This window comes from Schistocerca cancellata, chromosome 5 (genome assembly GCF_023864275.1).
Source record: "Schistocerca cancellata isolate TAMUIC-IGC-003103 chromosome 5, iqSchCanc2.1, whole genome shotgun sequence".
Classification (NCBI taxonomy): domain Eukaryota; kingdom Metazoa; phylum Arthropoda; class Insecta; order Orthoptera; family Acrididae; genus Schistocerca; species Schistocerca cancellata.
The window spans coordinates 163,258,440-163,268,839 of NC_064630.1; the positions used below are offsets into that span (position 1 = coordinate 163,258,440).

General features: G+C 39.3%; 1 protein-coding gene across 2 annotated transcripts in view; it reads right to left on the reverse strand.

Annotated features, from left to right (window-relative positions):
• LOC126187664 (xaa-Pro aminopeptidase 1) overlaps positions 1-9,877 on the reverse strand; it is a 160,621-nt gene extending 150,744 nt beyond the window's left edge. Inside the window, exon 1 of one of the 2 annotated variants that reach the window (XM_049928890.1) lies at positions 9,791-9,877. Coding sequence is in view for 1 of the 2 variants with exons in the window: in XM_049928889.1 (XP_049784846.1) it covers positions 9,596-9,603 (8 nt within the window). In the remaining variant the exon portion in view is untranslated. The other variant, XM_049928889.1, reaches the window with a different exon arrangement.
• Between the last annotated feature and the right edge of the window lie 523 nt (positions 9,878-10,400).

Sequence of the window (10,400 nt, forward strand, 5' to 3'; positions counted from 1 at the left end):
CTCCTGAAAAGTTGTTTTTGAGTGTTCTAGAGAATGAGAGGATGCATAGAATGTGGTAGCACTCTAATGGCAAATCGCCACCATGACGAGCACAAGTTCACTAACTTAATTAAAAACATGTTGCACTGTGAAGTTAACTTATCTTTGAGATATGCTCTCCCACTATTACAACTAAGGATAGTGTCATTCAATGAAATTAAACTCCTCACAAAAATCATTGTTTTGCATAACTACACCTCAATTATTTGGTAGCTCAGTTGTTAGACCAGTAAACTGTTAAACTTCATAAGACGATACCCATAGATCACTGGCTAGAATTTCATCCAAAGAACATTTTAACGGGTCGACAGAAGCGTCCGATCTCACGCGTCGGCTTTGACCCGTGACGTAAGGGTGTTGTGGTGTGCGACGTCATTACAGCGCGGAGTTTGGTTTGTGAGTGTGGCGTGTTTGTAGATGTCGTCGTGTTGTGGTTTGTTGTGCCCTCTGGTGGTATGTTCAGGGTTTTCGTTTGTTTGGTGTATTGAGCTCAGTTTGCTGTTGCTCAGTGGTGAGTGCTGCTTGCGTATTTTTGAAGCGGAATTTGTATCAGTGAGTTAACGGTTTTGTGTGAAGGTTAATGCAGTGATGATTGCTGTACGTCGGGTGGGTTTGTTATTAAGTGTAATCGGTTGTGGTTTTTTGTTCAGGAATGGATATGAAAGACAAGATCAATAGTTCTCGGTTGAGGGTTACGATGGGGGACACGGCTTTAGAGCTGATTAAGTTTCTACAGCTTTTTGGCTTAATTGCCGTGGTGGTGAAGTGCGGTGTGTGCCGTGAACCAATGAAATTGGTTAAAGTTCCAGCCTCTCAGACCAGGGACGGTTATATGTGGCGCTGTCGCAAAGATGACATATGGCGTTCCATAAGGCGCGGTACCTGGTTCGAGAAGTCTAGGTTGGGCATGCGTGTGATTGTGCTTGTTACATATTATTTTTGTTATAGATCCCCACAGAGTTTTTGCGCGCATGAGACTGGTGTGAGTGAGAGGAGCGTTTTAGATTGGTATTCCTTTTGTCGTGAAGTGTGTTCGGAATTTATTAAGTACAGGGGTAAGTTGGGGGGGCATGGGGTTGTTGTGGAGGTTAACGAGTCACAGTTTGGGAAAAGGAAGTATGGGAGGGGGAAGTCTGTGGGTGTGGGGGGCTGTTGTTCCGGGGGGTGGGGGTTCCGAATGTGTTTTTAGGGTTGTGGAAGGGAGGTCCAAGGCTGAATTAGTGGGGTTAACTGAGGAATATATAGAGCCGGGGTCCACAATAGTTTCTGATGCTTTTTCTTCTTATAGGGGGTTGGGTGAGAGGGGATTTAATCATTTAGTAGTGAACCATAGTTTAGAGTTGTTAGTTAGGGTGGTCTGGGTAGGTGGGTGGGTGGCTGTGGTTCAGGGTGGGGTGGGTGGTTTATTTTGTTGTATAGTGTTTGTTAAGGTGGGGGGGGGGGAGAGAGGGGGAGTGTGTTTTTGTTTTAGTTGTGGAGGATCTATTTTGTTGAAGTTTTTGTTGAGTTGTAGTGTGTGATTGAGATGTTTTTTATGTTGCATTTGGTTTTTGTTTGTCGGTTTTTTATTTTGTGGTCAGGGGAGGGGGAGGGGGTTGAGGTGTGGGTGGGTTGGGTTTTTCTTTTGGTTCAGTATTTTTTCGTTGGTTGTGTGTGTGTGTGTGTGTGTGTGTGTGTGTGTGTGTGTGTGTGTGTGTGAGAGATTGTGGTGGCCAATCTAGTTTGTGGGGCTGGAACTTCCTTGTAGTAAGTTCTCATTTTTTTTTGTTTTTGGTGTATGTGTTGTGTATTGGGGTATAGGGAAATGTTTCATTGAAATTTGTGGCTGTGAACGTTGGTATTGGTATTGGGAGATGTTTTTGAGTTACATAGGTCAAGGGTAGTGGTCGATCCTAATTTATGGGATTGGGAGCTGCTATTGAGCTATATAGTTGGAGGGAAGTGTTCAATCTCAATGTTTGGTGGAGTATGTTGGTTTTTGTATTGGGAGATGGGATCGGGAGTTGCTGTTGAGCTATATAGGTCAAGGGAAGTTTTCGATCCCAATTTATGGGATCGGGAGCTGCTGTAGATCTATGTAGGTCAAGGGAAGTGTCCGATTCCAGATAATAATGTGTTTTGTTGTATTTGGTGAGTTGCGATGTCGATTTTTTTCGTCATTTTGCATGGTTTTGTATGGGGGTGGGTGGCTAAATTTGTTTATATTTAGTTTCTCCCCACCTAAAACCCCCCAATTTCCCACACTTGTCCCATTAGAGTCATTAGGCTTTTTGTGAAACGTGTGTGCGCTTGTTCTTCGATGTATTTTCGTCTTTATGAAACGTATGCAACGATTTTATATCCGCCATATTGGAATTGTCGTTTATGGTCGTTTCGTCCATATTTGTGACGTCATGGGTCAAAGCCGACGGGTGGGATCGGACGCTTCCGATTTCCCATTTTAACTTATTTCTAAAACTACTCGACACTCCTCTCCTATAAAAAACAAATCATAATTACAGAACTTCACCATACCAATCAGAAACAGGATATTATTGTGTTTTTCTTGCTGTTTACATGCACTTACATTTGCAATTCTTCACACATGTCACATTCAAAAGGGTATTTTCTAGTTAATGAGGCCACAAGCTTTTCACTTTATTAAAAACAATGTTTCTATCTTTGCTCTGTCTAGCTAGGATCCTTATTTTTTAAACTTATGCAGTTTCATAATCCTATATAAAGATGAAGTAAGTCTGCTTCAGACACTAACAGACATCACAGTCCTTATGTTTTATCACCTCCATGTTGTACATGCTTTATATCTCTCCATGTAGCTTCATAGTCCTACACCTCATTGCACTGTGGATTTATGTTGATACCTTCACTACTAGCAATAGTTTCCAATATAGTTAATTGTTTATTTGCAAAGTAAATGCATTTATCCTTTGTTATCCATTTCTCAGACTAAGACTAATGTAAAGCCACATGTAATACATTCCACAACAGAAACAACTGCACAGTTGGCCGCAGAGCATGATCAGAATTATTGATACGAATATGGTTAGGTTTAGCGACGAAGCCCACTTTCATTTGGATCAGTTCATCAATAAGCAAAATTGGCACATTTGGGGCACTGAGAAGCCACATTTCATGATCGAGAAGTCCCTTTACCCTTAGCAAGTGACTATGTGTGTAATGTCCAGTCATAGAATAATCCGTGTGATATTCCTTGATAACAAGGTGACTGCCAAACAGTATGTGAAGGTTTTGGAAGATGATTTCATATGCATTATCCAAAGTAACCCAGATTTCATGATATGGTTCATGCGAGATGGAGCTCGACCCCATCGAAGCAGGAGAGAGTTTGTGTCCTGGAGGAGCACTCTGAAAACAGTCGCTCAGGAGGTCAGCAACAGCACCAATGTTCCAACACTTCAGCGGGTCATACAGAATTGCGCTGCTCGTCTGTGCCACATCACCACCAATGATAGCAGGCATATCAAACATGACATAATCTAAATTCACATATCTGTAGTGATGTTTGACTGTTGAATAAAGTTTGCACACACTTTTTTTTTATATAGTTAAATAATTGTCACTTTTGATATGACCCTTCCAGGATTCGGACTTCTGACCTATCTTTACAGTCAAATTCACTATCCGTTGTGTCACGGGATGTCTGATGAATGCAGTATATCTGTTGAGTGCCTTTGACACAGAAAATCAGCATTAAGTTGTACCAAGACTAATTTTGTTGTGCTTTGGGTCATAGCTCATGGCTGATAGTTGACAATCTGGTTACTACACAGATCCAGTTGCAAAAGTTCGACAAATCCTTAGTTTTGAGTGAGTTTAATGATGATGCAAGGAGCACGGTAAAGAATGTCCATCGTTGCACACATTGTCACTCTAAATGGGTGGAGCACAAATGCATCAACTTCCACTATCAGCATTCACAAAGTTCCTTTCTATCAATACTTAAAAGTTGTAATTGTGTTTTCAATCACTAAAAAGCTAAACTGTTTGCAGTAAAAGTACGTAAAAACCTCTTAACTTTGGTTAACGCCCCTATAACGCAGGTATAGCTTCATCTTAATCCTAGCCTGTGACGTCACCACAACATTAGCCAATACCAGAGTGTATTCAATCACATGACCAGATCTTTATCTTTAATGATTTTTAAGCTAATTACACAAAAATAACATTTTGTGACAATACTGACCATAAATGCTATTTAAATGTTAAAATCAATCAGAATAATAATAATAATAATAATAATAATAATTTGAACCACATATTTTTAACATAGGAAAACAGCTATTCAGCATTAGATGGGCCTCAACCAGAACAAGACAACCATGGAGGAGCAAAGCTGCAAGTAGCTGTTGTGCTTGAGAATCACTAGTAGTCTCCAAAAGCAAAGTGCCATTGCACAAACGACATCAGGATTTCATAGGGCCGGCAGTTGCATCAACACCTTACTGAATAATAAATGGATTAACCATAACAAAGGACCGACAGTCTTCAGTATGTGAAACCACAAGGAATCGAGGTGCGGCTGAGAGGATCTTTGAATCATTAGCCTCATTCCATTTACATTTAGTAGACATAGACTGAGAAGACAATGATTGGCTCATTGTGAGAAAATCCCTCACGTTTGCCAGCATATCCGATGGTGTGCTCCTTCCAACTGGTGGCCTCCTGAGGGGCGCTCACCCGCCTTAGGTGGTTGTTCACACCTCAGGTCACACCTCCCGAATACATGACAGACAAACCACCTGGCGGTTTGGGAAGGTAACAGCTCAGGCAATCACCCTTCCCTGCGCCTGGCCTGTACCAGGGGGTATGGGCAAACAAGCTGTCGACACAGTGCTGGGAATTATGCATTAACCAATCACATGTTATGTGTCAGAGGTGTGGGCTGGCCTTCAGGAGCGCACAGGGAGGAAGAAGAAAAACAGGAACCTCAAACACTGAAGTGGTGGAAGGATAGGAGAATGGGAATGAAAAAATAAAAAAAGAATGAAAAAAGTGGTGGAACTGTTCTGATGTCAGACTACTGAAAATGCAGAACACATTCCTGAAAATATCCCAGACATGTTCCCCAAGGGAAGGGAAAAAGAACAGCAAGAGGACAGACATGCAGCACGGAAGGGAAACGCTGCTGAAAGGCTGGGGCCTGTGGTAGCCAAGCACGATCTTGCCAAAGAGTAGAAAGTGCCCTCGGGGTGGGGGGTGGAGGGAAGTGTGGGTGGTAAAAATTATAGAGGGAGACCAAAAGATGTATGCGATAAGAAGATCCAGAAAGATGTATGTTGCAGTAGTTATTCAGAGATGAAGCAGCTCGCAAAAGATAGAGTAATATGGAGACCTGCATCAAACTAGTCTTCAGACTGAAGGCTAGAACAACATCTTTGGAATGAACAGCAACAGGTGCTTGGGGACATTTGACCACATAATGTATCACATTCCAAGAGGTTAGTGTGAGCAATATTCAGGCACTGATGTAGCTATAGTGAATAGGCTCTGACACTCATGTTAAACATTTGCTGGCATTTGTACTATTTTTCTATGTTTATGCTTGACAGAACATGTAGTTTAAATCTTATTCAAAAGACAGCAGGTGCAGGGGAGGGGAGGAGGCAGAAAAGGGGACACTAATCATTTTCTCATTCATAGCTAAATGAACTGTATTGCACTAGCAGTCATGAGCATTTGATAGTGAAACATATTTTCTGTATATGTTCTGTTTTAGGAAGAAATTGGGCTGCCATAACAGAACTTATTTCATTTTCCAGAGAAGTCACATTCTGGGACACCATAGACAGGCATATTTTCTCCCATGGTTCACTATCTGATCCACTACTTCAATTTGTTACTACCCTGTGCAGAATTCCTTCAGTAATGGACAGCTAGCATGGCTGTGATACCATAGTGCATGATTAAACTTTAGAATTCTGTCAACATTAAAAAAAAGTTCTTATAAATGCAGTACCAACTTCGATAATACACAGAGAGGAATCAGGTCAAATCCTTTTCAAGGGATGCCTCCTAAAACCCAAATATTTATGTACGGAGGACAATCTGAACCCCATTTCTACTGAATACAAGTCTAGTAGCAATCTTAAACTATGCACCGCATTGTTCAGTGTCCTCTATACCAGGTGCTTTTGAACAGATACAGGGATATGCATACAAAAAAGGGAAGAGACTTCTTTGCTGCCTAACATTTGTTGATCATATTTTCATTCTAAATGATTAGGTAATGTCTATCACAGGTGATTATCTCTTAAATTTCATAACAGGTGCCTGTTACCTGTGTGTGTATGTGGGGGGGGGGGGGGGGGGGGCACTCGCGAGTGTATACCTGTCCCTTTTTTCACCCCAAGGTAAGTCTTTCTGCTCCCGGGATTGGAATGACTCCTTACTCTCCCCCTTAAAACCCACATCCTTTCGTCTTTCCCTCTCCTTCCCTCTCTCCTGATAAAGCAACCGTGGGTTGCGAAAGTTTGAAATTTGTGTTTGTCATTGTTTCTATTAACGTACCAAGGCTTTCGTTTGGTAAGTTACAGAATCTTTGTTTTTAGATACATTTTTCCCACGTGGAATGTTTCCCTCTAATAAATATACCTTACTGTCATTTCTTGTTAATAATATTAGCTTATTCCCAATAATAAGCAGCTTTCACTCAGTTAATACTAGGCAGAAATCAAAAATAGTTCACTTTTAATTGTAACTGTATATAGATCCCCACTGGGTAATTTTTAAGTGTTTATGAGAAATCTGGATTCCTTACTGTGCTGTCTGTCAGACAGCATCAAGCAGTTAATAGTCTTTGATGACTTAAATTTTCTAAATGATTTTGATAGGAAAAATAATCTGGAACCTTATTTGGAGCCTGCAATTTGCTCTCAGTAATTAATAACCATTTACCCAGTAACAAATGCTCTCTCTGATCATGATGCACAGTTAGGATAACTAATATAGTGCCTTACAGTGTGGATACACCTCAGTGGAAGTCAGAATAATTAATGACTCCAGGCCAAATGGTTTTAAGAATAGTTTACAGAGATGATTTGTTATGGAATTTATAATGAACCAAATGGTAACAAAATTTAATATATTCCATGATAAATTTATATCATTATCTGAAAACAGCAATCCACATAAGGTAATAAGAAAGGACACTTATCAGCCTTGTATGAAACCATGGATCACTAGAAGGATTGAAGTATTTTGTGAAAGGAAAGGGAAGTTTATCTTTTGGCAAGAAGAAGTAGGGATCCTGCAGAAGCTGCACAGTATAAAATCATTCAAAGTTACTAAGAAAGAGTATAAAAAAAGGAATATACACATATCAGGAACCAGTAATTTCAGTGACTGACTTAAGGCTATATGGAATGTAGCAAAATGACAGACAGGACAACCAGCCACAGAACAGGATAATGCTGCTATTGAACTGAAGGGCTACTAATGATGAGTCACAGGTAGCAAATGTACTTTATAATCATTTCTTAAATACAGCAGAAAGCATAGGGACAAAGAGTCGAAGAGAAAAATCACAGCTGTATACTGAAAAAGTAACTAGTAAAATTCAATCATATAGATATATCAGCAACTTCTTTACAAATTAAGAAAATTATACACACACTCAAAAATAAAAGCTCATCTTGTTTCAATGGTTTTTCCAATGGAGTACTAAATGTCTGTTCCCACATAAGCAGCCCAGTCTTATCTGAAATGTGTTTTACATCACTTTAATCAAGGCATTTTTCCACAGACAAATGTACTGTTGTTAAACCACTCTTTGAGAAAGATAAAAGAGATGTCAATAACTACTGACCTCTTCCGCTGCTGTCATTTTCCAAAATTTTTGAGATGTATTCTAGAATAGTATATCATGTTGGCAACAATAACATCCTCAGCAAACCACAGTTTGGGTTCCAGGAGCATTGCTAAACTGACAACACCATTTAACTGTTCACTCAGCAGATTTTACAAGCATTAAATATTAACACAGCACCAGTCTATTTTCTGCGACCTGCTTAAGGCATTTGACTGTGTGAACAACAGTATTCTCCTAAATAAATTGAAGTTTTATGGGACAGATGGAATAGTCGACAAATGGATAATGTCATATCTAACCAGAGTAATGGAGAAAGTTGTACATAGTAATTCAACCAATACAGTCTGGGGACATAATTTTTACTGGGGAAAAAATCACACATGGCATTCTCAAAGACTCATTCTTAGGTCTATTATTATTCCTTATATGTGTAAATGATCTTCCATCTAATTAGTTCTTTTTGAAGAAGATGACACCTGTATAGTAATCAGCTCAATCATACATACCAAAACAGAAGAATGGCAAACAAAGTTCTTAAACATATCATTGACTGGTTTTCTGTGTATGGTCTTACCCTCAATTTTAAAAAGAGACATTGTATTCAGTTTGCACATCTAGGGGTACGTAATAAGTGTAGCACATGGGAAGGAAATAATAAATAGGGAGGAAACTTCAAAACTCTTGATCAGAATATAAACTGGAAAATAGCACATTCTAGAACTTCTAACACAATGTAGCTCAGCCACATTTACACTTAGAAGCATTGCAAATCTTGGGGAGACACAAATCAGTGAGCTAACGTATGCATTTTACATATTTTCATTCAATAATGTCATATGGAATAACGTTACGGGGTAACTCATCTTTAAGAAAGAAAGCCTTCATTGCACAAAAACATGCTCACCCATGATCATCTTGCAGACATGTGTTTAAGGAATTGGGCATTATGACTACTGCTTCACAGTATATTTAGTCCCTCATGAAGATGGTTGTAAATTACCCACTACATTTCAAAAGGGACAATAATGTACATAATTACAATATCTGAAGGGAAAATGACATTCAATACTCCACATTAAGGCTGTCTTTAGCACAAAAGGGGTGAACATTGCTGCAACAAAAATTTTTGATCACTTCCCCAGTTACAGTATATGAAATGTCAGACAGCAAAGTAAAATTTGAAAACAAACTGAGAAATTTCTCCTTGACAACTATCTCGTAGAAGAATTTCTACTACTGTAATTCGTAAAAGGTACTGTGCAGGACTTACTAACTCATAGCATCTGTCTACCATTCTGGGAAAAAGAAATGAGGAAAAAATTTAGCTATCTTTAGAATGTAACCGTATGTACCGATTAGATTGTGACGTGAATGTAAAACGACTTGTTCCACATCATTACAACCTATCGTGATAAATGAGCCAAGTAGCATTAAACTAACTAGCCTAACTAATCTACAACAGTTAGACACACACTGCTCTAGAGTTATCAGTCTAGCAGTCAATGGAATCTAAGATGTCAAAACGTCGCAGCACTTGATTGTGCCGTTATTTTTTATCTGGAAAAATAAAAGGTACTCTTTTCCCGAATTTGATTCTATATGACAATGACAAATCACTGCTTTTGAAATTCATGTTCTAAAAATTTTCTTAAACTACATGAGTAAGTTTTATGTTAGTACTGATCGAATTTGACATTTCAGGCCTGTCAGCGGTAAGTCTGTTTTTACCTTCCCATTTTTCTTGAGCTGATTTCAGTTGGGAGAAACAGTATAAATAATAAACCTTCTGCTACGCATGCACATGCACTGTACTTTGTAATCAGGTGGCGATAACTCCAAGATCAAAGACCATATTACATGGTAGTGTTCTTATCGTTTGTTATCCTAAGCTGTTCCAGATTACCCTTCAGTCGTATACATTACCATACACACGGCAAATTACCGGCAGCACTTCACGTGTTTCAACAATTCCGATCGATTACTATTAGGTATCGAATTTTACCTGCAGCTATCGATAGATGTATATCGCAAAGTTAACGTTATCGGAATGCAAAGCAACACGGAACACGGTGTTGTGTTGGAATGCCGTAAAGGCGTAAACAACTGAATGAGAAAGTGCTAAACTGGAATGTGTTTGTCGCTGTGCTCTGTGTGTCAGACATCTAAATATGCAACAGAAATGATTGTATTTCGACACATAACTTCACTGGCACGCAAAGCAAATGAACCTAACCACACATCCCGTTAACGTAGTGCACATGTAACTGGTTGCGCCTGATGATCGCAGTTATACTAATTTATATATGAGTAAAAATTGACTGAAGCAGTAGAAATTATTTCAATAAAATAACGCTGTAAGATGTTGTTAATTGCAGGGCTGGTGTAACAAACTTGCCTCAAAGAAATTCCAGTCGAAGCACCAAGAGAGCAATTACTTTACACAACCGACACCAAGGTGACAGAGTAATTATACGAAAATCACCATTCCACTAGTTGTCCTTGTGTAGTGTTGCTGTTGTCTTCAGTACGAACA